General features: G+C 44.9%; 1 protein-coding gene across 3 annotated transcripts in view; it reads right to left on the reverse strand.

Moving 5' to 3' along the window:
* The window catches only part of CLPTM1L (CLPTM1 like), a 103,869-nt gene that overhangs the window by 20,040 nt on the left and 55,998 nt on the right, over positions 1 to 27,831 (reverse strand). Inside the window, exons 8-11 of one of the 3 annotated variants that reach the window (XM_038389208.2) lie at positions 26,724 to 26,808; positions 22,142 to 22,245; positions 15,799 to 15,864; positions 8,525 to 8,575 (exon numbers count right to left, since the gene is read on the reverse strand). In XM_038389208.2, the coding sequence (XP_038245136.1) occupies positions 8,525 to 8,575; positions 15,799 to 15,864; positions 22,142 to 22,245; positions 26,724 to 26,808 (306 nt within the window). The remainder of the gene's footprint in view (positions 1 to 8,524; positions 8,576 to 15,798; positions 15,865 to 22,141; positions 22,246 to 26,723; positions 26,809 to 27,831) is intronic. The other 2 variants (XM_043508501.1, XM_043508500.1) reach the window with 2 other exon arrangements.

Below are 27,831 nucleotides of genomic sequence, written 5' to 3' on the forward strand. Positions count from 1 at the left end.
CTGATCTGAAACACTACTGCCCTGAGAAAAAAGTAGTGAGAGGACCTCTTATTGTGGAAGATCCTTGTGAGACTGGTCCCTGAAGAGGGATGGGAAAGGGGGTTGAAAGGTGCTGAAAGGAACTGGACAGAGTAGACTGATGGGAAAGTATCCAATACCCATTGGTTTGAGGTGGTACAGAACCAAGCATGCCAAAACAAGAAAAGACAGTTCCCCAAAAAAGGGTAGACTTTAGAATTAGGGGAATGTATCCACCTCTGACTAGGCTGTCAAAACTGGTGCTTTTGTGACCAGTGCGTACGTGTATGTGAGAGAGTTGGTTGGGTCAACAGAGTGCTACCTTCTCCTGTGAAAGTGTTTTTTCCTCTGAGACTTGCTAGATCTTTGGTGGAAGACATGGGATAGTGAGCTCAGATTTCTATGGGGGCATGGCTGTTTTCAGTAATGCCTTCTTTTAGGGGCCAGAGTGTATACCCCCAGCAATTTCATCCTTGAGTCCTTCAAGGGGCAGAGGCCTCATCCACTGTGGCACTAAGGAGTTCAGCCCCTTTGAACAGAAGATCCTCTATAGTGGATTCAACTTCTCTGGGAAATCCAGATCCTTGCAGCCACGATGACCTAACTGTGGCTGCGGCAATAAGAACGTAAGAATGGCCATACCGGGTCAGACCAAAAGTCCATCTAGCCCAGTATCCTGTCTTCCAACAGTGGCTGGTGCCAAATGCTTCAGAGGAAATTAACAGAATAAAGCAATCGAGTCATACATCCCTGGTTGGCCATTCTAAGTTTCTGGCTGTCAGAGGTGTAGGGACATCCAGTGCACGGGGTGGTGTCCCTGACCATTTTGGCTAACAGTATACCATGGATTTATATAGTGGCATTATGATTATCTATCCCCTTCCTAATGGTTCCTAACATTGTTAGTTTTTTTGACTGCCATTGCACACAGAGCACATTTCCATAAAACTATACACAATGACACCAAGATCTCTTTCTTGAGTGGTATCAGCTAATTTAGACCCCATCATATTGTATGAACAGATGGCATTATGTTTTCCAATGTGCATAACTTTGCATTTAATCAACACTGAATTTCATCTGCCATTTTATTGCCTGGTCGCCCAGTTTTGTGAGATCCCTTTGTAACTCTTCCCACAGAGCGGGAAGTGATATCAGATGTATCCAGAGCTGCCTGGAGCCTGGTTTTACCCTGCTGTGATCAGAGAACTAAACTCTGGAAATCAGTCAGACTATTATTTGTGAAAAACAGTGAATTTCTCAAAGATACAAAAATCTTACCTCAACATTAGGGCTTGATAATTAGCAAGCCAAAATTGCATGCTTGCTGATTAGATTTTCTGCCAAATGAACCTAATCTTTTTGGCTCTCCCTCCTTTGCTGTCGCCCTGTTTTATCTTGCTTTCTCATTAGCCACTGTCACTACCAGAGATGATGGAACAGAATAGGTATAAAAATATTCAGCCCCCTTGGGTGACACTTTGTTTTCTGTTCCCCTTTTGAGAGGTGCGAGTACTGTTGCGGGGTCTACCACAGCACCTGGATGAGTCCATTATATACCCTATGGATAAAGCCACTTTCCCAGAAGATGTGGACTGCAGGCAGGGCCAGCCCACAACATTTTGGCACCTGAGGCGGGGAGCTCAAATGATGCCCCGATGCCCCCTCGCTTGGGCCAAAACTTTGACAGGTCTCAATTCTGCCTTCTTCCTGTTCTATTCCTTTCATCGTACTGCTCTGTTACCTACCCCAATAAAGGAGAACAACTTTAAATGCCTTGTTCAAAAATTTTAACTAACACTTAACTTTCAAACGCCTGAACAGCAAATGTAACTTTTCTTGTCTGCATAGTAAACACTGGCATTTTTATCTATCTGTTTGAATAATCAAAGTGGTGCTTTCTGTGCCTTCTTGGTTGCAAAGATTTGAAATGCTTCCTGCTGAAGGTCCACAGTCTGAGCCAGCTCATGCTCTATTGAGATGGTTGCAAGGCTGACCAGCCTCTCCTATGTCATTGTGGAGCATAGATGTGTTTTTATTAACTTCAGCTTGGAGAAGCTGCGTTCTCCACTGGCAATTGTTACAGGAAGTGTTAGAAGTATGTGCAGAGCAACAAAAGCATTTGGAAAGAGGGTGGTCATCTTATTTATGCACATATATTCCAGAACAGCCTTTGGAGTTGATGCTGCTGAAATGTATCTTGAAAGGGCTTTCAGTTCATCACCTAAATCATTCGCATCAATATCGCGCATGTCATCATGTGTCAACACTGTCTCTAGTGCCCTGCATTGCTGGGGTAGGTCTTCTTCAGGTATAGTGAGGAGTTTTGGAATATCATACAACATCCCAAATATACTGCTGTGTTCCTTGAGCTGAATGAAACGTTCAACTGACTGTATTGCACAATCTAGCACCTGATTAAAGAATTCAACTTTGAATTGTTGTTTGGGGTCTCTTATGGGATTATCTCGTGCCTCGTAATCAAAATGTCTTCTTCTTCAGTGACTCTTGTATTCTTCAATGGGTGAAAAAATAGCTTCAGTGTGAAGCTCCTCTGCCAACTTCTGTGCGCTCTTCAGAACATTTTGAAATCCCTCATCTGACCGGTAAGACTGTAGGTATGACTTTGCTTGGTCCAGTTGTTCCATTGCTCTAGATATATCAAGATCAACACCTTGGAGTCTCTTGCTTACAACATTTATTTCAAACAGGATGTCATGCCACAACACTAAGCCACACAGAAATTTGAAGTTACGTTTGTTTCTGGTGATTCCATTTCCCTCTGCCTCTGTTCTCCCAAGAACAGTTCCTGTCATAGCATTATCTCCATAATGGCAACTATGGCATCATCTAGCTTCCCAATTCGGTGTTTGATAGGCTTTATTGCCTCCACTCAACTTTCCCATCATGTGGCACTCAGTGGTTTCAGTGTCAGAGAGGATGTTCTCAGATATTGCTTTAAAATTTGCCATCAATGAGTTGATGCAGAGAAAAATACATAGATGTTCTGAATTACATTAAAAAATTCAGCAGCCTCATTAGAAGCTGATGCTGCATCACTGATCACCAAGTTCAATGAATGAGAACTACATGGGACAAAAAAAGCTTAAGGGTTTAACTCTCGGACCCGTGTCTGCACTCCTCTGTTCTTTCCTCTCATGTTGGCACCATTATCATAGCCCTGACCCCTCATGTCAGCTATTGCAATTCCCTTATCTTCCAGCTTTTTAAGAAGCACACTTGTCATATCAGCTCCTGTAGTATCATCAAGGTCAATAAATTGTAGAAAATGCTCTGACAGTCATCATTGTAGGGACATTTTCACTAGGTTCTGTTGTTGTTACAAAAACGCACCATTAAAGTAATTTGTTTCGTATGGCTGACGTCAGGTGTGCAGTCCAGAACAACAGAGTAATATCTTGCTGACTTCAGATCTGCCACAATCTTCTATTTGACTTTTGTTGCCAGTAATGGTATGATCTCATTTTGAATTGTTTTTCAAAGGTAGTGGTGTGTGTGCATTTCTTGGGTGGCGACTCTTCTTAGATGCTCCTGGAGTACAGCATCAAACTCAGCCATCAGCTCCACAATTAAGGAAGTTTCCATTGTTTGGCACATACAGCTGATTGGAAGTGCCACACAATGCTAGGTTTTGGGTAGCAAGCATTCTCATAATGGCAATGAGCCTTTTCAGAACATTTTGCCAGTAAAGAGACTCTGATGCAATCTTCTCTTGATGCCATCTATGGTGGCGTTTAACCTTAGTCTCATCTCAAGCTCTTTCCACCTATGGAATGCTCTCTGGTGATTTGCTACCTTCTCATGGCATGCCAGATTTCTAGCCAGATTTTTTTCAGTCCTTTGTTCCTGTAGAACCCGATGTGGCCGGAACATTAGACTGGAGGAGTTTGCAACAAAAACAGTATGCAGCATTCTGGGTTTTTGAGTACATAAGCCATGGCCTCTTCACTGTGTCAACATTAGTGATTTTATGCCAGTAATGTGTTGGATGGAAACTTCTATTTTCACTGTCTTTGGGGAACATGAAGTTTTTCACTTGCTGTGGCCCATGCAGTACAAGAAAGTCCCTCAGGCTACTGCTCAAGTGGGTCCACAGTCCTGGATCATCTAGACTTAAGGAACTAAACTCAGCAGCAGCTGTTTCTTGTGCCTCCACCACACTCTTCTCTGACCTACACTTTTCTTCAGGAATGTGCATGGTTACATCCATTTAAGATGGAGATATGGATGCTGCAGTAGCTGCCAGGTCACATGCACTCTGACTAACTGGAAGATCAGGCATCTCCTCACCACTCACATCCTCACTGGGGCTGAAAGACTCACCGTGAACATTTGTATCTCAGGAGAGCTCCTTCCTGCTTAGATAGAAAAGCTTCCTTTGCTTGCTTTCTTTTTCTGAATGCTGCCCCAGAGGGGCGTTTTCTTCTTTCACTCATGACTGCTATTCTGTGCCAGCTATGGTGGCTCTCAACACTCAATTGAAGGGGACAAATAAGCAGGCTGGTAACAGGGCCTGAGTGAGGGAAGATATCAGCATCTTAAGGGCCTAACTGGCTCCTACTATTCAGTTGACTGCCTGTTCTCCTCAGGTGGGTTCAGGGAAGCAGCAGGAAACAGGAAGCTCCCCGAGAGGCTGATCTTAACCAGTCCAGGCTCCTGGGAATGCTAGAGAGATACACAAGAGGCTCCTCCTCCTCTCTCCCACTGCAGCTCCTGCTGCTTTCTGTTATTCCCTCTCACCTTTTCTCCTGCCTGCCTGCCATGTCTCTTGTGCCCTCTTTCCTCCAGCACAGCACTCCACCATCTCTGTGTATCTAGAGCAGAGAGAATACATATGCACCAGCAGCAAACAATTTTCTACACTCTGGGTCCTTGAGGTGCCCTCACACAGTCTGGCACCTGAGGCAGCTGCCTCAGTTTGCCTCATGGTAAGGCCAACCCTGACTGCAGGATATCAACACACACATGTTGAATCCTGGCATTTAAAGTGCCTCCCCTGTTCTCTTTAAAAGGCCTTGTAACACCTTAAAAACATCAGGTTGGGGACCCAATGAGGAGACAACTTGTTTGGGGAGGAAGATAATAGAGCCATCACCAGCTGGAACCCTATCTGTGGAGGAGCGTCTTCTCCCTGTTTATACTCTGGAACTAGGGAGGGCTGCAGTGGTAAAAGAGAAGGTGCAGCTAGGGTGGCTGTATCTGTGGATGGGATGCCCTGGGGACATAAAGGTTTGTCTGCACAGTTGCAAGCTTCTCAGGATGGCCCAGGAACACCAGTATGACCATATGTTGATCTGGTAAGTTCTACATAGCCATGGTATCAGCAACCAGGAGGGTTGGGTCAGTTTGAGTTCCAGTGCATCTCTCTCGAGCAGTCCCATGTCCTTCTGCAGGACACACACAATAGTGGAGTGGAGGCTGGAGGAGAGGTAGTGTGTTGCTGATCCATCTCCTCTGACTCTATAGAAGTGGATCCAGAGGTGGCGAGCAGATGTCGATAGTGCCATGGCTACAATCCTGCTAACAGGAGCGAAGTGGAGACACTGTCTCCTATAGAAGCTCTAGATCTCTCAGTGCCATAAACCCTGTCTGTGCTAGTTGCAGTTGTGAAGTGCCTGGACCACCTGGTGACAGAAACTGTCAGTCCAGAGAGTGCCAGTGTAAAAGTGATAGGTTGTGGTGCTCATGGTTTGCAGTGCTACCATTAAGTCCAAAGCAGTCAATGATGTAATTCAGGGGTGGACAAACTTTTTGGCCTGAGGGCCACATTGGGGTTCCAAAACTGTATGGAGGGCAGGTAGGGAAAGCTGTGCCTCCCCAAACAGCCTGGCCCCCGCCCCATATGCACCCGCTCCCACTTCCTGCCCCCTGACTGTCCCCCTCAGACTCTCCAACCCATCCAACCCCCCCACCCCACTCCTTATCCCCTGACCACCCCCTGCCCAGGACTCCCCCCATCCCTAACAATCCCCCCCTGCTCCCTGACTTCCATGCCTCCCTATCCACGTCCCCGCCCATCCACCTGCCCCCCAGGATCCCTGCCTCTTATCCAACATGCTCCCCCTCCCTGCCCCCTCACCATGCCGCTCAGAGCACCAGGACTGGCAGCCAAGCTGCCTGGCCGGAACCAGCCACACCATTGCGCAGTCTCGAGGCACCGGGGCAGTCTGGCGGCTCTTGCAGCTGTGCTGCCCAGCAGGAGCTCACAGCCCCGCTGCCCAGAGCTCTGGTGGCACAGCGAGCTGAGGCCATGGGGGGGGGCGGGGGAGAGAGACACAGCAGGGGAGGGGCCCGGGGCTAGCCTCCCCGGCCAGGAGCTCAAGGACCAGGCAGGACAGTCCCGTGGGCCAGATGTGGCCCGCAGTTTGCCCACCTTTGATGTAATTGGTGCTAGATCTCTCATGATGGCTAGTCTCTGAGTCAGTGTCTTAAACTGAGTGACCTTCTGTGGAACCCTCATGGAGTTGAGAAGTCTTGACAGTTTGGTGCGGAGGAGGGGGATCTTCTCAAGCAACCACTGGTGGAAGATCTGCTCTTGGAGATCCCTGACTCCGGGATTTATCAGAATGCTTCTTCTCTCCCATGGAATGCTCATGTGCATATGAAAGTGAACCAGTGTTTGTGCTCTTTGGTGCTGGATCTCACAGAGAGCGGTCTAGACAGCCTGATCCAAGGTGGGTCTCAGATTCATTCAGAAGATACCTGAAGTCTTGCCTCTCTGACCTCACATGTCCTTGAAATAAAAGATCTGCAAGTGGAACACTTCCTTGGGATGTATGACTCTCCAAGACAACACAGGCATTTCTAGTACTCCTCATTGATGGGCATAGTTCCTTCACATGAAGGGCAGTTCTTACAGCCATTGTAAGTTTTTCTGGGTCAACAGGCAGAGAATCATCTATGCTAATAAGAGGCTAACTAGGAACAACTAACTATTACATGCTAGATTGTGTGGGGCGGGGCAGGGTCTGTGTTACTGACTGCAAATGCTCTGTTTCATCAACGTCAGGAGGCGGCTGAGAGGAACTGATGGCAGTTGACACACACTGCCCTTATATGACCTTGCTGGAGAACCAGAGAAGCTTCAGGGTGCAGGCATGCCGTACACATAATGCTGGCCAAAGTCTCAAGTGCTTGCAGTGGATGCATATCAGAAGCGGAATGTACATATGGACAATCATTGGAAGGAGATGTAGGTTCTGATGCTTCCAAGGGATCTTACAGTAGGATGTCATTCAAAACAGACAGAATAGGTCTTCATAACTAATGAAGGCCCAGGAATCATTTACAATCAGTCATGGTCTAACATGAGCATTTGCATAGAAACCAGAGTATTCTCTGTTCATATTAATGACAACTCTGATTAGTTCAAAAAGAGTTGGCTAGCTTTAGTGTAAGAATTAAGGGCAGCTAAACATTTTACATGCATATCTTAAATAAAGTTGAAGATAAGATATTCTCATATTCAGACAAATTTATTTGCAATTCTATAAAGACTTGGAACCCGGGTCTCCTGACTCCCAGTCCTCCTATTCAAAGAACAAGACCATGCTACCATTACAAAAACATACAATATGGCTTTGGTCAGAGATGGAATCACACTTCTAGGTAACAGAGGCTAATACTGTTTCACTGTGTTTCCTCTTCTCTTTTCATTTCAGGGGAGGGAAAAGATGGAGTAGTCTGCATTGGAGACAAGTGTGGGTAACTGGCACTAGCAGGTCCAAAACTCCTGGCAGTATGGTAGGTAAAGGCAGCAGTAAGACTTTGGCACTTTAGATTTATGGACTGCCATAACAAAAAGGTCTGATGCATGAGCTACCAGCCCTGGGGAGGTAAACCATGGCAGACTTCATCTGTCCACAGGATATGTTTCCCCAAAACATAAAGACAACTGGTGTGCATCAGACTGGAAAAATTCCTAGTCTTAGAGCATACCACTTAAATAATTTCTTCAGGTTTGCCACAATAAAGTTCAGTGACATGCTGAAGCAACTTAAAATTCAAGATTTAACTCAAAATTATAGTGAACTCTCAAGACCACTTACACCAATGCTATTTTACACTATATACCAAAAGCACAGTTTTTTTGTAGAACAAAGGGACCTGAAATTTTTTTAATCACTGATAACCTTTAAATCAAGAAATACACTCTAGTTCAGCCACAAATTATTGGGATAGATGCAGGAATTACTGGGTGAAAGTCTATGGTCTGCATTCCGCAAGAGGTCAGACTAGGCTGTTACGGTCCCTGCTAAACTAAAAAAATAAATGAATTCTACGGACACTGAAAACAATAATTGTATTTGTTTCTGTCCGCTTTTGTAAGGAAGACTCAAGTTAATATTTGATCTAATTTTCCACACTATCTTTTTGCTGTCCAGCTGAAGACTGCAAGTTCTCCAACCAGCAGATTGCACCAAGTCCCACTACATATTTCATTATATAACCAACATGTCAACAATATTACAGGATTGTGTCTTACCTGGGTATCATATTCCTCAGTTCTCTTTTCAGATTCATTGTATGCACCAAACTGTATTAGATTTAATAGAGAGAAGTAATCGTAATTGGTTTAGACAAATAAAACAGAAGGGGAAAAAATACAGTACTTTGTTAGGGGAAAAAAGTCAGTATTAGCAAAAAATTCAAAGGAAACTCCAATGATATTAGGTCTAATTGCAACCTAAAACAAAGAAGATAACTAGCAACAGGATTTGTTAAATTGAAAAAAAAAAAAAAAAAAAAACCGAAAAAAAGGTGCAATATAAAGCACTATCCCAAGGCAATGAGTTTGCCCTGGAATTCCTTTGCTAAATACTACATGAACCATCACAAGACAACTCATTTTTCAATACTATTCTTGACAGAAGAAGGCTACAAAGGTTCAAGAGATCTGTTGAGCCCATGGGTATACTGCAGTTGGCTCAAGTTTCACTGATTAAAGCTCAGCTCGTAAAGATGAAAAACTTACTACTAACTTTCATTATACAATATAAAACAATGCAAATCTACAAATGCTTCAAAAGAGCACATAGCACTCAAAGCTACAATCCTCACTCTCTTCAACATGATGCGGACAGAAAATTGAGCCCTTCAGCCACTAACTGTAAAACAGCCTATACAGAAACTGATTAAATCAAAGAAAAACTACATTTAAATACCTAAATAATAGGTAATTGTACAAAAGTAATTATTTCATGTTCAGAAGGTTTGGCATAAAGGTCCTTAAAGCAGCATCACACTCTGGTCTTATTTTAATGCCCAATAATTATTTGGGACAAAAGAATTATCAATTACAAGTTAAACATCTCTACTTCCACCTACCTTCAGTTAATGGAGATCCATGAATAATGTCCCCAAGAAATGCAAAGGAAACCCAGACCAGAGTTAATATTCCTTATATTGTTAATGTAGAACATTAGCAAGAAAAAAAGGTTTGATAAAACATGCTTTTCAAATCTTTATACTTCATAAAGAAAGAAGAGCAAGACCACATTGTAAAACATTCTCTGCTGGTCAAATTCAACAAAACCAACATTGTTTGTGAAACCAAAATGTTTTTTTTCAGCCAATGATATTATCTAGCAAAACATACCCATTGCTAGCTCCATAGCAAGAAAGACTGGCTTGCTAAGTGAAAGAATTGTGAAAAACTTGGGTTTTTAAAATACAATCCCACATCTGGTGAGTTTTCCAGGTTTCTTCCTTTCCCCCCATCCTTTTATTGATTTTGTCATCCTCAAATCTTTATGTTAATAGAACATTTATGTTAATAGAACATTATATATTTTGGATACTAGAAATATCAGTCTCATTTTAATCTGTGAATGAAAACTAACTATTCTAAACATTTAAGTGATGAGACAAAATGGTTACTTACTCTGTACTGTAGATGATTTTTGAGATGTGGGTGCAGTTGTGCATTTCACTCAGGTGTGCATGAGCCCAATGCATCAAAGCCAGAGAAATTCACTTAGTATTAGCTGTTGGGGCAGCTCTGGCTTCCTCTGGCCCTTATTTCCCCTCCTGTGGCTATTAAGGGCAGTGCTGTTCCAACTGCCGCAGTTCTTTCACACAAGAATCTAAGACTGGAAACTTCAGTGCAGAGGGAACAGAAAGCAGGGTATGGAATATATTTCTGCGCCCACATCTCGAAGCCGTTACAGTACAGGTAAATAACCTTTTTTCTTCGAGTGGTTGCAGCCAAATGTTCCCTGCAGATGGCTCACAAGCAGTAACCAATGGAGGTGGGACTCTGAGTCTACTTAAATAATGACTGAAGAACTTCCTGGACAAAGTTTCCATCTGATCTAGATGTTGTAATAGCATAATGCTTCTGAAAAGTATGTATGGAAGACCAGGCAGCATCCCTAGAAATGTGCAATATAGAAACATCACTGAGAAACATGACAAAAGCCGTGTGAACCCTAACAGAATAAGCCACCAGTCTCTGTAGAGGTGTGGCCTGTGCTACCCCATATGCTGTAGTAATGCAGAAGTAATCCACCTGGAAATTGTCTGTGTGGAAACATCCTGACCCTTCATCTGATCTGCATAAGATAAAAAAAGTCAAAGCGATGCATGCCATATCTGATCATGGCGTTGTGTCAGCAGATCAGGAACGAGGGGAAGAAATCTGTGAGGTTGAATAGACAGACTGCGAAGGTCTGAAAAGCAACACTATTTTGGCCAAGTTGGTACAATGAGTATCAAGTTAGTATAGTGGTTCCCAAACGAGGGTTCGCAGAATGTTACAGGGGGGTCGCCAGAAAAATTTCACTAATGGCGGCCAGAGGACCTCAGGCATTGGAGGCAGCAGATGGGACCCAGTTGCAGGGCAGACAGCCCGAGCCCCAGGAAGAGCAGGACTCAGCAGTTGGGGCTGGCAGCCCAAGCCCTGCCCCCGTCAGTGGGGGAGCTGGCAGCTCGAACCCCAGCGCTCCGTGCAGGGCTGACAACCTAAGCCCCAGGAAGAGCAGGGCCAGGCAGCTGGGGCTGGCAGCCTGAGCCCTGCCCCCATCAACAGGGTGGAGCCGGCAGCCTGAACCCCAGCGCTCTGCACGGGGCTGGCAGCCCGAGTCCCAGGAAGAGCAGAGCCGGCCAGTTGGGGCCAGCAGCCTGAGTCCCTGTGGTCAGTGGGACCTGCAGCCCAAGCTCAGTGGAGCTCAGTTGACCGGTGTGGTCAACGGGGTCCAGCAGTAGGAGCCCGATGGAGTGAGGAGCCGGCAGCCCAGGCCCCGGCGCGAGGCCAGTAGCCTGAGCCCTGTGGTGGGCAGGGTGGCAGCTGAGACGCCAGCCACGCAGGTGGCAGCTCGGACCCCTGTCCTTGTCAGACAGGGGAAGCTGGCATCGAGGGCAGAGTGAGCAGGGGCTGCGCTGTACGTGGGGGTGATCCAAGCTACTTTGTCCCTCACAGGGCACCCTCGTATGGACAGGCCTCGTGGCAGAAGAAAAGCTGTTTGTGAGCCAAACCAACCAGAACCACGTTGTAGCCAGTGTAGAAGTGTTAAGGTGCCTCAGTAACTGTCATTCTCTCTCGAGTGCTGTTTTGCTTCAGTGAGACTTGAGTGAATCTCCTCATTTTCTAGTTTGTTGGTTGTTAGCAGTTTCTCTGCGTTATTTTTATTAGAACTTTTCTACACAAGTTCAATGGATAAGTGGCTGAAAAAAGGAAAAAGTGTAAAGATGCAAGAATCAGCTAGTGTTTCCTCAAGTCCACACTGTGGAAAATCTAAGTCTAATGATCATGATGGTCCTGGAAAGTCACTTACAAAGAAAAGAAAATATGATGATGATTATATAAAATATGGCTTTACATGCATTGGTGATCAAGAACGTCCAAAACCACTGTGTGTGATTTGTGGTGATGTTCTAGCAAACAGCAGCCTCAAACCTTCGCTACTTCGGCGCCATTTAGAAACTAGGCATCCTGCACAACTCGACAAGCCTGTTGATTTTTTTCAAGCGAAAATTAGCTGAGAGGAAAAGTGACATAACCAGTTTTATATCCAAAGCAAGTACTGATAATGAAAATGCACTTGAAGCTTCATACTGCATGAGCTACCAAGTAGCAAAAGCATCAGAAGCCCATACCATAGCAGAGAGCATGATTGGTCCATGTATAAAAGACATGGTTCATTGCATGCTCTGAGAAAAGGCTGCAAAAAGGATTGACATGGTACCTTTGTCCAATAATACGTTGTCACTAAGAATTAACATGACAAATAATGTAGAGACCACAATTGTACACAGAGTGAAAAATAGTCCATATTATGCTATACAGTTGGAGGAATCAATTGATGTAGCTAATCTAGCTATTTTGCTACTGTTTGTACGTTATGTGAATGAAGGTATGGTTGAAGATGGCGACTTCTTGTTTTGCCGACCATTGGAAGAACGTACAACTGGAGAAGATATCTTCAATCTGACTACTGCATATTTTCAAGAAAAGAAAACAGATTGGTCTCAGTGCCTAGATATTTGCACTCATGAGGCCACATTAATGATGGGGAAGTATACTGGATTTGTAGCTCGAACAAAAAAGGTTGCATCAAAAGTCTCTTGGACTCATTGCAGCATGCATAGACAAGCCCTCACAACAAAACGCATGCCTGAGGGACTGAAGGAAGTGCTGAACAATGCAGTGAAAATGGTGAATTTCATAAAATCATGGCCAATAAATTCCAGAATATGTCACGTACTTTGTGAAGAAATGGGTAATATACACAATTGTCCGTTGACCCATACTGAAGTTAGATGACTCTCACGGGGCAAAATCCTTGTGCGCGTGTTTGAGCTTAGAACGGAAATCCTAGTTTTCTTCAACAGCCACCCTTTCCACCTTGCCAACTGTATGGAAAATAATGTCTGGCTCCAGAGCCTAGCTTATTTAGCACATATTTTGTCAAGAATTAATGACCTAAAGTTATCTCTTCAAGGCCTCAATATAACAATTTTCAATGTGCAAGAGCAAGATGAATCCATGATAAAGAAGTTGCAGTCTGGGAAAGTTGTTTGGAAAACAATCAAACTGAGTGTTTCAGTAATCTTCATGACTTCCTGGCAGAATAAACTTCAGTTGGATCAGTACACTGAAACCAATATAATTGCACACCTAAAAGGAGTTTGCACACCTTTCAGGGAATATTTTCTAGCTATGTCAGGCGATAATGAAAGGATTCGCAACCCTTTTGATGATACCACTTTCTCAACACAGATATTGAACACTGAAGAAAGAGAGAAATTGACTGAGATCTCCTGTGATTACGAACTGAAAAGGAGTTTCAGAAATCTGTCACTGATCAACTTTTGGCTGAGTTTAAGAAACGAGTACCCCCTTCTGGCAGAAAAAGCTGCTGCAGTTTTGTTACCATTTTCAACAACATACTGTGACAGGGTCGGGCCAGATGGCTACAGGAGAGTGATAGAAGGCAGATATATTAGCCCCAGGTTGAGTAGGTTCCTTTTTCCTGGATAAGGTAACAGGGAAGGTTCCACAACAATCAGGAACTTTTTGGAAATAATTAAGACAGGCTGATTAGAACACGTGCAGCCAATCAAGAAGCTGCTAGAGTCAATTAAGGCTGGCTAATCAGGGCATCTGAGTTTAAAAAGGAGCTCACTTCAGTTTGTGGCGTGCGTGTGAGGAGCTGGGAGCAAGAGGCATTAGGAGCTGAGAGTGAGAAGGTGTACTGTTGGAGGACTGAAGAGTAAAGCGTTATCAGACACCAGGAGGAAGGTCCTATGGTGAGAATAAAGAAGCTGCTGGGAGGAGGCCATGGGGAAGTAGCCCAGGGAGTTGTAGCTGTCACACAGCTGTTCCAGGAGGCACTCTAGACAGCTGCATTCCACAGGGCTCTGGGCTAGAACCTGGAGTAGAGGGCGGGCCCGGATTCCCCCCAAACCTCCCAACTCCTGGTCAGACACAGGAGAAGTTGACCTGGACTGTGGGTTCATGAATACGGCCAAACTGAGGGCTGCTGTGAATCTCCAAGGTGAGCAAATCTGCCAATAAGCGCAAGACCCACCAAGGTAGAGCAGGAACTTTGTCACAATACTTATGCGAGAAAGCGTTTTTCTCGTATGCACATCTGAAAACCAAATATAGAAACAGACTTGATGCCGAACCAGACTGAGACTTCATCTTTCTCCAACGGTTCCAGACTTCCAAGAGCTATGCATAGCAAAGCAAGCTCATCCATCACACTGAGGAAATTTAAATTTAAATCCCTGGAAATATTCCTTTTTAGGAGGCGGTTCATGAGATTTCACAATTACACAATTACTAAAGGGGTTCGCGGGCTATCGAAGTTTGGGAACCAAACTTTAGTATGATCCAATTTCAGTCTGAGAATCACCTGAGGGATATCGGGGGGAAGGCATACACAAGGACTGATCCCCAATTCAAATGGTAAACATCAGTTAATGAGCCTTAGACTGAGACCCCCTTGAAAGTAAAATTGATTGCATTTCTTGTTGTCTTTCACTGAAAGTAAGTCCACTGTCAGAATGCCTCATTCCTTGAAAATGGACCTCAGCACATCACTCTTCAGAAATCACTCATGATTCTGAGAGAAGTTCCTGCTGAGGTGACTGGCCAAGTGATTCTGAGCACCTGGACAAGTAAGCAGTTGTGTAAATGAGGTTTTCCATGATGCACAATTGCCAAAACTTTATTGCTTGCTGACAAAGGTAGGGAGCGGGCTCCTCCTGGCTTGTTCACATAAAACATTGAGGTTGCATTGTCAGTGGGGCTCTGCTCTTCTGCTTATGACAACAGTCCTTACTTTCATGGTAGAAGCCCAATGAAGGGTCCCTGACTTTACTGTTTCCCACTTCTGTATCGGATCTTGTGCTAGAAGGGCACTCTTCTAGAACTCTGGCAGATGTACGGGGGCAGGGTCCAACTGGGGCCTCATTGCTTTCTTCCTGAGTTGCTTCTTAAGCCAGAGTTCTTGTGCCTGCAGGGTCCAGATGGGACTTGGATCACCCCAACTGACAGATACTGCACCTAGTGGAAGCATCACTGACTGAGAAGGATCAGGGACAGGAGACAATTTTTGAAGTCTGGTATCCTAGGCATAATCTAAATCCTATACTGGGGAAGCTAAAGGGTTCACTGAGGTGGGGATTATACCTGTTACTAAGTATACTTTAAAATTTCTAACACTAAGTACACTACAGTAAAAATAAACTATAAAACTGAAATATTTACAGATTTGAAGACAAAGACGACAGAAAGAAGGGCTCCAGATACTGAAAATTACAAACTAGGCCATGCAGTGGTAAAAAGGAACTGGATAGGCAGTTAGTCCATACCACCCCATTTACCCATGGTGTGTGAGGAGAGCAAGGGTGCAGAGATAGACTAATTGACACTGCTTGCAAGAATTCTCTGGTCTCAGGCACATGAAGTGCGTGCATACCCCATAGTGGGACACACACAGGGACTGGCACTTGAACTCTGTTTTGCAGAAGATGTCTTAATCTTCTCAGTTCAGTAGCAAATAACATTTCTATCCTCCAGCAGTAATAATGGAAGACTGATTTGTGGTTTTCTGTAGCTACTTCTGCAACTTTTTAATTGAATCATATTATACAAATGGATGAACACAGCAGCATTTGTATACTTCTATACATTTTATATCTTCATATTTTGTTGATTTGAATTTTATTTTAAAGTAAGCTGTTCACTAACCTCTGAAGGAGCAGAGAGCTCAATAGCTCTACTCATTATGAAAGAGCAAAGGTACTTACCTGGATTGTTGGCCTCATGCTTCTCCATTTAACTGTCATTTTCAGCGCTTTCTTCACTTTCCAGAGCTGTGATTTAAGTTACAAAAATACAATGCTTATAGATCAAGAACAATTAATCAATCATGACTAAGGATATCAAAATCTAGTTCTTAGACTCGAAAAAGAGGTTACCTACCTCCTAGAGGTTCTTCGAGATGTGTGGTCCCAATCTGTACTCCACCGTGGGTGCGCATGCACGCCATGTCAGAAGATTTCTGCAGCAGTATTCATTGACCCACACGTATGTAGCTACAGGTAAGGTTACATAAGGCTGTGTGGGGTGACACCCTCTCAGTCACCCTCTTACTGCTGAGCAGTGCGGCACACAGCAGATGGGACCGAGGGCAGGTATTGGAATACAAATAGGGACAACACATCTTGAATAACCTTCAGTTACAGGTAAGTAACAGCCTCTTCTTCTTCCTCCTCTTCAGGTGATGCTCTCTATATGTATTCCAAATGTGGGTGAGTATCAAGCAGTGATAAGCATAGAGGCGGGTGTGAGGATGCAAGAGGCATTGCAGTCTGGAGGACAGCATGGCCCACAGCTCCATCTGCCGCCTCCTGGATGATTGCGTAATGGGTAGTGAAGGTATGCACAGAATGCCATGTTGCTGCTCAGCAGATGTCATGCCAGGAGACATCTGCTGCCACCTGTGCCCATGCTGAGTGCACTGTAATTGTGCTGGGCAGCATATACCATATGTGGATGCATGCAGACACCCACTTGAGATGCGTTGGGAGGGCAGGACTTGGCCCATGGATCTGTCTACAGAGATGTGGGGAGGCATGTATGGTGTGGGTTCTGTCAAGATAGAACGCCAGCACATGGTGGACGTCTAAGAAATGCAGGGTCCTGTCTGCAGGAGTGGCTTGCAGCTTAGGACAGAAGACCGTAAGGTGAATCGACAAGTTGAGGTGAAACTCCAAGATTACCTTCAGGAGGAATCTGGGGTGGAAGCGCAAGGAAACCTTGTCTTTATGGAAAGGAGTACCCGTGGCACCTTAGAGACTAACAAATTTATTAGAGCATAAGCTTTCGTGAGTTACAGCTCACTTCATCGGATGCATCCGATGAAGTGAGCTGTAGCTCACGAAAGCTTATGCTCTAATAAATTTGTTAGTCTCTAAGGTGCCACGGGTACTCCTTTTCTTTTTGCGAATACAGACTAACATGGCTGCTACTCTGAAACTTGTCTTTATGGAAAACTGTATTGGGGGTCAGGGGAAGGAGATCACCCATCATGGCCACCAGTTTGCTGTCCTGCCGAGCAGAAGTGATAGCCACAAGGAAGACTACTTCCATGGAGAGGTGGAAGAGGGAGGATGTGGCCAGAGGCTTGAACGGGGTCTGGTGAGGGTAGAGAGGACAAGACTGAGGGATGAGCAAGTATGGAGAGTAGAATCCCCGGCTGATGAAGGGGCTGGGCACCGGTTCTATGGTGCCCCTCACAGGGAGGGTGTCTGCCTTGTGTTGTAGGAGATTGCGATGGGAGAACCCCCAGCAGGCATTCAGGGAGGTCCCTGATGCAGGGGAAAAAAAAAAAAAGATAAATTCTACAGAGTAACTGTGCTGGACAATCTCTAGTACCCAACGATCTGTAGCGCTCCTACCCTATTTGTCGGTAACTAGGGCAAGACGGACCCCAAAGGAGACAAGGGGAGTCGGGCATGGTGACGGGTGGGGAGAGCTTGCAGTTCTCAACTTGCGCATCAAAACTGGACCTTGGGTTGGTGTCTGGGCAGGATGGAAGAGGTGGCAATGGAGAGAACTGAGGTCGCTGGTATCACTGACACTTCCTCGGGGGTTCCTGATTTCGAAGATAGGAGGCCTGATAACTCGCGTATGAACTGGGGCAGAAGGGTTGGCGCTGCTGTTTATGACAGGGTGCTGGGGTGTACATACCGAGGGACTGAAGTATTACCCTCGAGTTCTTCAGAGAGTGAAGGGACTTGTCTGTCTTTGCCAAGAACAGCTTGTCCTCACTGAAGGGGAGGTCCTGGATGGTGTTCTGGACCTCTCAGGGGAAAAAGGAGGACTGCAGCCACGAGTCTCGGCATAATGACCCCAGTTGCGAGAGAGTGAGAGTACGTATCTGCAGCATCCATGGCCACTTCAAGGCTCACCTTAGCTGTCGGCAGCCTTCTTCTAGAAGGGCATGGAAGTGTTGTTGCTTGTCCTGTGGCAGGTCTTCCAGGAACGCTGCAAGCTTGGCGTAATTAGGGAAATCATACTTTGCCAGCAGAGCCTGGTAGTTGGCAATACAAAATTGCAATGCTGCCGAGCAGACATTCCCGCCCCAAAGGTCCAGGCACTTGTCCACCTGCTCTGGAGGAGTGGATTTATGGTGCGCTGGCAGACGCATTCTGTCACCACATGCACCACAATATAATTGGGAGCTGGGTGGGAAAAATGGGAAATCTGCCCCCTTAGCTAGGACAAAGTACCAGCGTACTGTCCATTTCAGTGTGGGGGTACAAGAAGCCGGCATGTGCCAGACCGCTCTCGCAGGTTGCAGGATAGCATTGTGAACAGGCAGTGCCACCTGAATGGCCCTCGTGGTTGCAGAATGTCCACCAATTGATGGTGCTGATAATGCAACCTCCTCCAGGGGTACACCCAGGTCCACGGCTTCTGATTGTCAGGAGGCAAGAGCATGAGTGGTATAAGCCTTTGGGAGTGGTGGAGCAGTCAGTACTGGTGGGCTGGAATGCATAGGCTTGAAGCACCCCTCCTGGAGCAGTAGCATTGCCTCTGCTGGAGCAGGAGGTTCGTCTACAGAGAGCAGCGGAGAATGAGGGTAGGGCAGTTAGAGATGTGCTGAAGAAGGGGCTCACATTGTCCCAAGGTCTGGGAAATGTCCCTGTGAGAAGTCAAAGAGCGAGGTGCTGTGTGCAGTAGTGAACAGACTGATGGATGCTGAGATGCAGGGGGGACGGGTGGTGCGCACCCTAGGGACAGTTCCAGTCAGGCAGCTGCTATGGCAGGTGGTGGGGCCATCGGGTCCTCCTCCTTCATCTTACCTTCAGAAAGAGGAAGCTTAGCTCAACCGACCTGGGGCAGTTTGGGGAGGAAGCACTGTGCTTGGAGGCAGCTTGCAAAGGGGACCTGTTCCAATGACCACGCAAGTGCTTCTGGCTCTCAAGCTTGGGCCTAACCTAGACCGCTGGCACTGCCGGATCTGGGGCATGGGACTTGCTAGGAGGAGCACTCACCACCAGTGAAGGGCACTGCACCGATGATTCCGCCACTCTGGGGTTGGACGGAGCAGGCAGCTGGAACGCATCCTCCATAAAAAATTTGTGGAGGCAAAGTTGGCACTCTTTAGGAGTCTGGAGATGGAAGGAGAGACAGATCTCGCAGCAAGATGAGTCTCCCCAAGACAGTAGAGACAGCACTGGTGCTCGTCGCCCACTGAGAATGAGAGGGGGCATGATGCATAGTTTTTGAACCCTGGAACATGGGGCATAGTCCCTGGGGAAAGAAACAAATCAGACTACACTACACTCAGAACTACGCACAGCGAACTAAAGAGAAAAACAAAAGAAGACTAGCTACAAATGAAAGAAAGGGCTTTGTTACCCAAAACTACAATCGCAGAGGAAGAGGGATTCTGACTTCAACCATTCGATGGTATAAGGGAACTGAGAGGGCATCGCTCCGCACAGCCTCATATAACTTTGCCTGACCCTGTGGCTACGGACATTGCTCATGCGGGTTGATGGACACTGCTACAGAAATTTTCTGGCTCCGACACATAGCACGCATGCACACCCACGTTTGGAATACATATAGTTTGGTGTGGCCAAACTTACTGACCATCCGAGACACATAAGACAATCTTCATAAGTTTGAGAGTCAGGGTGCACCTGCCAGGGCTTGGGCCTTCAGCCTCACAGGACGTGCCTGCCAGGACTCAGATCTTCAGCCTCACTGTAGGCACCTGCTAGGTCTCGGGCCTTCAGCCCTGCTCCTGCTGAAGCCCCAAGCCTCGGCAGGTGCACCCTGAACCCAGGTAGGCATGCCCCGCAGGGCTGAAGCCCTGGGATGCCCCTTCCGACTGGGCAGAAAGTCCAGAGGTGACACGTGGGGGGGAGGGGGACATCGGGTGGCCCCTGCCCAGATTTTTCCCAGGGTTTGTTGGCCCTGCTCAGTCACATGGTGCCAACAGGCCCCCGCCCTGCATGGCAGTTGCTGGAGCCAGCAAGCTTGGAGCTGCGGCCGTGGGGAGAGACAACAAGAAAGAGCAAGGAGCTGCAAGGAGAGCCACTGCTTTTGCTGCTGCTTCTCCCCACGGAGCTAAAGCAGCAGCCCCTCCCTGCAGCTCCCAGGTCTTTGTTGTTGCCTCTCCATAAGGAGCTACCACCTGGGAGTTCAAGGGACAGGCCGCTGAGGGTAAGGGGGGGTGTGTGTGCCTGGAGGGGCATGATTCAAGCTGTTGGGGGAGCAAACCTGTAAACTGTGCCCCCCACTCTCAGCAGGCACCAGTCGTTTCTGGCAGAAGCCCCTAGCCCTACCACAGGCTGGTAGGTGGAAAAGCCACCCTCCCCCCACCAGACTGGTAGGTGGAAAAGCCACACACTCTTCCCTCCCCACAGGCTGGTAGATGGAGAATGTGAGCTACTTTAACTGTGAAAGATCCACAGTTTGGCCACCCTTGACACATAGAGAGCATCACTTGAAGAACAGCATCTTACTCCTTCAGTAGTCCCACTAAAGTCAATGAATTAACTGAATGCATTGGATCAGTGAATAAAGGTATCAGCATTTAACTGAAAAGTACAAATAAACCCCGTGGCACTCATCGCCTTTTTACTGTAGCTTTCAAGGTAATAACCTCAGCTAAGGATTTTAAATAAGTATTGTGAAAATCGTTCCTTAATTTGGATTGCATGGTACAATAGACTTAAAAACAGGTCATAAATTATGGTGTTTATAAATAGTGCCCTAACATTATGAAACTTCACAGTCTAACTTTTTATGCCTTCTGAATTTTCTTTGTAGTTTTTGTTTAGTTTTTCTTCATACATTTTTAAACAGGAAGTCTGAAAGTCAGTTCTGGTAGTCCTACTTTTCATACTGACCAATTTCTTAAAATTGAATATTTACACAAATATTAGTGGAAAATTGGATCCTGAGACATAACTATAGCTAGCCAAGACGCAGTTTCTACCCTGTGAACATATTTGAGTTTTTACAGTTTTGTTTGTTCTGAATAGGGTAAAACGTCAAAACTCTAAATTTTTGCTGGACTGAAATTTTGAAATATAGTCCCTGGAATTCCTGGCTCCCTGCATGGCAGGCTCTCTTGGACTTCATCTCCGTTTGCCAGCCAGGCAGGCTGGCACACCCACCGTATACAGTGTGCCTTGTTTATTGAATGTTTTAACAAAATCAACACAGATAGAAAGCTGTTCAGTCAGAAAATTCTGACTAGCTCTAGTGAGAGCAAATGACAGTCAGGACCCAATGATAAATTTCTTAAAGGGACCCATTTTTAAACTAATTACTGGGTTTACTTGAACATTCTCAGAAAATTAGTTCAGAATTCCAAGAGTAAATGTGGTAATTTTGGAAAACAGACACATCCATATAATGAAGTTAAACCTTTAACAATTAAACACTTGAACTGTGAGCTCCTCCCTAGTTAATGTTTTTTAGAATCCTAACGTGTGTGTGTGTGTGTGTGTGTGTGTGTGTGTGTGTGTGTGTGTGTGTGTGTGTGTGTGTGTGTGTGTGTGTGTGTGTGTGTGTGTGTGTGTGTGTGTCAACCTTAAAGGGACTCCAAATCAAAAAAGTCACATTTAAAATCTTGTACTTCTAATTAGAAATAATACTCCAAGATTACAGGAACTGCGAAGTTGGTAAAAAGATTTTTTTTCCAGTTTGTTTATTTTACAGCACTTTTTATATGTACAGTTTTACTGATTACCCTCTATGATTAGAGTTCCTTGAAGAGAACAAGTTAAATAGAAGTTATTCAGGATAAATTATTTAACGCGTATTCTATCTAAACTGGAATTATTCTAAATTAGTTCACTTAAATTTAAAGCTGACAGTGACTTTTTTTACCGATAGATAGATACACACATGTACATACACACAGACACATATATATAAAAAAGTGCGTCTATGTGTGAGTGCGCGCATGTGTGTGTGTGTATATCTCTATATGTAAAAATATATATAAATAAAATGAACAGTTTAATATCATCTCCATAGTAATGTAGATGTAAATAGCAGCAAGGTCAGCAATAAACCTATAATCAGACATAAGCAGACTTCAGAGCTTTATGAACTCACCTCAATCACTGCACCGACACCTGCTGGAATTAGCACCAGTAAGCTTGTTTGTTCATCCAAAAGGAAAAGAAATATTACCACGGTACTGAAGCATCGCCAAAGCACTGGATAAGAAAATAGAAATGAGTGTTAGTATAATTTAGATATTAAAGGAATAAGTGATACCTGGTGAAAGAATGTTACAGTTAAACTATTGTAAGATAAAGATAGGAAGAAGAATGACAACAGGCTATATGAGCTGCTTCCCCAGATAAAGCTTCTTGTGAGACTATAGAGGCTTATAGGAAAAGTGATAGGTTTCAGAGTAGCAGCCGTGTTAGTCTGTATTCGCAAAAACAAAAGGAGTACTTGTGGCACCTTGGAGACTAACAAATTTATTAGAGCATAAGCTTTCGTGAGCTACAGCTCACTTCATCGGATGCAATTTCGTGAAAAGTGATGTCACAATAAAATTATGATTTTAAATAGCAAGGATTTGTTGAGAACTAACAACCTGTTAGATGGTGGGATACGGGGATACAGAGTAAGCAAAGTAAAAAAAAAATGCATAAGGAGTGAAATATTCTTGAATCAACAAAGAACTTGCAATAAGAAAATTATTTCTATAATGGAATATTGGTAGCAATAAAACAATGTATCAGCAGTACTTTAAGATATTATTAAATATATGGTTGTGATTCTTGTTAAGAAGAAAACCTCAGACGATAAAACTTTCTAGCAAATGAACATTTCAAAATTTAGCCTGTGAAAACTGCTATGAAATCCTTGAAGTGCATTGCATTTGATGGTATTTGATAAAATAAGACACTTAGCATGTGTGCAATTTCTCAGGTTCTGTTAAATTTTGCAATTATATATAGCACCATTTCCTGCCCGATGATTTTTATATTAGAGAAGAAGGGAAAGGCATAAGGAAAAGCAAGAACTGGACACTAAATAAAAATGCTAAGGAAACAGATATGAGTGTTTTTCAAAAACATTTGAGTGCCAAAAAATAAGTGCAGTCCCATTTAAATGCTAAACACAGCACAGACATTCCTTCTTTCCTCTTGGGAAAAGAGATTTTTCCAAGAGGATTTTCATGTCTTCCAGTTCTAATTTCCTTCAAATACTGTAACTGTAAGTAGTATTTAAAATGTACATCTTTAAACTCCCAACCATTCTGTCTAACTATAGAGATGCTGGAACCGAGAAGACACTTTGAAAACTGCATTACTTTAGTACCAAGAAACCAAAAGTATGCAGTGTCACTTAGAATCCTTCCACTTTTGTTTTACGCGCTGTGACAAAGCTCTGTCCTTGCCTCCATGGGTCCTGCGTTTCCTGGCCGATTTCGCTAGCCTCAGAGGCTCACCGTGACCCTCCACGTAACCCTTCTTTCACTACAGACAAGGGTCACAGTCTACTGAGCCATTTTCATCATAAGCCAGTGAGGGAGGTGAGGAGAAGTTATCCTTCCTTGCACAGTCTCCGTTGTCTCTCAGTCTCAGTGATTAAACAGGAGGCAAAGGTGTGTGTGTGTGTGTGGGGAGCCCGGGCCCACCCTCTACTCCGGGCTCCAGCCCAGGGACCCTAATAGTAGTCAGCTGTGGTAGCTGATCTTTTAGAAACAGGACATGTACAATTCCCTGGGCTACTCCCCCCACAGCAGCCATCACTTCCTCAAGCTCCACTTCACCCTTACCTCAGGGTCTCCTTCCTTGTGCCTGATATGGTGTGTACTACTCAGCCTCTTCAACAGCGCAACTTCTTCCCACAGCTCCTGGCATGCATACCCACCTGATTGACTGGGAGGCTTTTAACTAGTTTCAGCCAGCCCCTGATTGGCTTCAGGTGTCCCAATCAACCTAGCCTTCTCCCTGCCTTCTGGAAAGTTCTTAATTGGCCCCAGGTGTCTTAATTGACCTGGAGCAGCTGCCATTTCACTTAACCTGGTACCAGGGATTTCTTTAGCCTGGAGCTAATATATCTATCTCCCACTACTTTTCTATAGCCATCTGGCCTTGCCCCGTCACAGCACGTATGCAGGTAGCAGCTAGCAAATATTCTCACGTTAACCCACAACTCTAATCCTTGAAATTCATTAGTGTGATGTTGCACCCCATAATTCTTTATAGAAATATGTTTATGAGTGTAAATATAACATAACTGGAATATGTTTTATGCTACTGTGGTGGGGCAGTGCCCCGTCCCCTGAGAAGAAGGGCTGAACCAGGCCAGAGAGGCTGTGCAGACCCGCAGCAGCCAATCAGAGAAGGCCTGGGGAGAGCCAGTCAAGGCAGGGAGAGAGGTAGCCAATCAGGGCCAGCCTAAGCCCTATATAAAGACTGCCTAGCAAAGGACAGGGCAGTCTCTCCCTGGTGTTCAAGGGAGGAGGACTGGATCCTGAGCTGAAAGGTGGCACCTTGGACAGAGCAGTGCTGGGGAAGGGTAGAAGGAGCTGGGGAGCTCCAGCCAAGGAAAACCCCAGGCTGCAGGCCTCCCTACCAAGGACCAGGCAGGTGCATAGGGCTGAAGGGGAAGCAGCCCAGGGACAATAGCAGGGCAAGGGGAGAGAAGGAGGGCAGAGTGGCTGCCACTAGAGGGTCCCTGGGTCAGGACCCAGAGTAGCAGGTGGGCCTGGGTCCTCCCCTTGTACTACACCTGGCTGAAGAGGAGCGTGGCCTGATCCAGGCTTTGGCTGGCCCCTGCGACAAAGGGGCTAGACTCTGAGGCTGTAGCTGTCCACTACAGCAGGTGCAGATGGTGGACTGCTGATAACACCAAATTCCCAGAAGGGGGTGATACCGGAGCAGTGGGCACTGCCGAAGGGCAGTGTCCTGAAGAGGACGCTGGGAGCAAAGTGGATCAAAATGCTAAGCGAGGGCGAGAGACGGACGGGACACCACCGGCAGAGGGTGCTCTGCATGAACTGAGCTAATTCCTGGACTGAATAGCAGGAGGTACTGCAGTGGTGAGTCCCAACCCGGTCACAGCTAGATATGCCATAAAATATATCTTTGCAAAGGTTATGTTCTTCTTCATGTATTCATCCTAGTCGTATGCATGTATCATTTTTACATCTGAAGTTGAGGGGTTTGCTGTAGGAAGCACCTAAGGCAAATTTGGTCAACATAGTGTGAAGGGGTTATTCAAGTAATTGGGAGTACTTGGCTAACGATGGACTTTGATAGACGCCAATCAACATCTCAGCTTTCCTGGGAACATTCAAACTAGTATGTGGACAACGGTGTCTTTTTTTTTTTTTAAAAAAGCCATGCATGGACATGTGACCTGCCCATGTGACTCAAACTCCATCTTCTAGATGTAATTCCACACAGGGGGAGAGAGGGCCTTCCACCCACGAGAGAGAGAGAGACTTTAGAAGCCCCTCGGAAGCCTCCCCATTTTGTCCTCAGCTGGCTCAAGAGAGCCTCTCCACCCCAAAGGATTCCTGAAAGAAACTGGAACAAAGGACAGTAACTACAGGGGTGTGTGATTGCTGGATCCAGACTAGAAGAAGGGTAGTCTGTCAAAGAAGCGTATTGGAACATCTGAGGGTGAGATTTACCTGCATTTAGTTTCCTACTGTATTAGGCTTAGACTTGCATGTGTTTTTTTTTTTTTGGTAATTTTACTTTGTTCTGTCTATTACTTGGAACCACTTAAATCCAACTTTTTGTATTTAGTATCACTTTACTTATTAACCCAGAGTAAGTATTAATACCTGGGGGGAGAGGGGGGGCAAACAGCTGTGCATACCTCTCTATCGGTGTTAGAGGGAAAATAATTTGAGTTTACCCTGTATAAGTTTTATACAGAGTAAAATGGATTTATTTGGGGGTTGGACCCCATTGAGAGCTGGGTACCTGAGTGCTGGAGACAGGAGCACTTCTTAAACGGTTTTCAGTTAAGCCTGTAGCTTGTGGGGGACATGGTTGAGACTTGATCTGTGTTTGCAGCAGGCAAGCATGTCTGGCTCAAACAGGCACAGTACCGAAGTCCCAAGCTGGCAGGGAAAACTGACTCAGAGATAGTCTAAGCACATCAGGTGGCAGTCTCAAAGGGGTTTCTGTGATCCAACCAGTCACAACTGGATCATCATTGTAAATGTGTAGCATCACCGAAAACTCGAGCACAGTAAACTGTGTGCACATGTCAGAACACTTCCAGTTGTAACAAGGAACAGAAGATTTTTACACAACAAAATGACGACTTGCATATCTCAAATACAACAATTTTAATTCCTCTCTCATAACAACCAACCATATTACCCATACTCGTGGTCACACATTCTTCTTCCTCTCTAGAAGAAAGTCCTAATCAGAGATGTGGAATGATGTACCCAATAAAAATTGATCTCCAAAGCAGGGTAAGCATTATCACTGTGCCTAATGCACCAAGATTAGAACCTGTGTGTCTAAAGTTTTCTGCTAAATAACTGAATACTGATTAAATAACTGCACACTTTCCCATGATGATCGTACAAAAATGTTTTTCATTTTGCCACATCTCCTAAAGCATTTCAGATATTCATGTGTTCTAACATATAAGAGTAAAAACAAGATCAATACACACCCTCTTTACCTCATATGTGCCATACCTGCTTTTGTAGACATTCCAGTCATGCTTTTCTTTTTCTTCCAGAAGCTGATGTCATTTTTGAATGCAAGGAAATCAAAAAGAAGCTGCAAATGTGAAGATGCACACTATTAATTTGACACCTGCACTAACTCCGGCATGTCAATTGAGTACAAACATAATGTAAGTTGATGATTTTCATTAAATAAAAAAGTGAGCTAGTCTATATACAGAAAGGAAAAGCTAAGAAATGTGAACCCTGTTGTTAAGACCCAAGTTCCACAAAACCTTGCAAGGAAGAGCTAAGTAGGGAATCCACGGACTGACAGAACTACAAAGCTTCATGTTACAAGAAGACAAAGGGAACCAGGGACCCCATGCATCTTTTTTATTAAGTAGACTGCATATTCACAAGACAGATGTCAAGATAACTAACCCACAACAGCACTGAACCAATGAAAGGATGACAGCATCCAATTTTAAATCTAGACAAGATTGAAAGAGGTGTGTTTTCCTATGACTTCATGAAAGTATTCAGAGTAGCAGCCGTGTTAGTCTGTATTCACAAAAAGAAAAAGGAGTACTTGTGACACCTTAGACTAACATTTATTTGAGCATAAGCTTTCGTGAGCTACAGCTCACTTCATCAGATGCATCTGGTGGAAAAAAGTTTCCACCAAATGCATCCGATGAAGTGAGCTGCAGCTCATGAAAGCTTATGCTCAAATTTGTTGTTCTCTAAGGTGCCACAAGTCCTCCTTTTTCTTTTTCATGAAAGTAGGAAGGAAAAAAGAGTACAAAAACTCTGGAGTGATCCTGCAGCAGCACTCTGCTACCTTCTCAACTTCAACAGCACTCAACACAATTCATCCTGTTTATCTTTGAGAGCAAACTGCCACAGACAGCTAAAAAGGCAAACAGCAGCCACACAGCAGTAGCAAAAAGCAACCTTCCAGTCCAGTTGACATCATCAAGACTTCAATTTTCAATACAATATGAAAATAGTTAGAGAACTGCCAAGGGATTAGATTTAAAAACCTTGTGAATTGATTTTATTGGGATACTGAAATTTTATTGTAACATAGTGGTAGCTTCTCCTGTTAATTACCACTTTGTATTCTTGGTAAGGA

The sequence above is a fragment of the Dermochelys coriacea genome, chromosome 2 (genome assembly GCF_009764565.3).
Source record: "Dermochelys coriacea isolate rDerCor1 chromosome 2, rDerCor1.pri.v4, whole genome shotgun sequence".
NCBI lineage: Eukaryota > Metazoa > Chordata > Testudines > Dermochelyidae > Dermochelys > Dermochelys coriacea.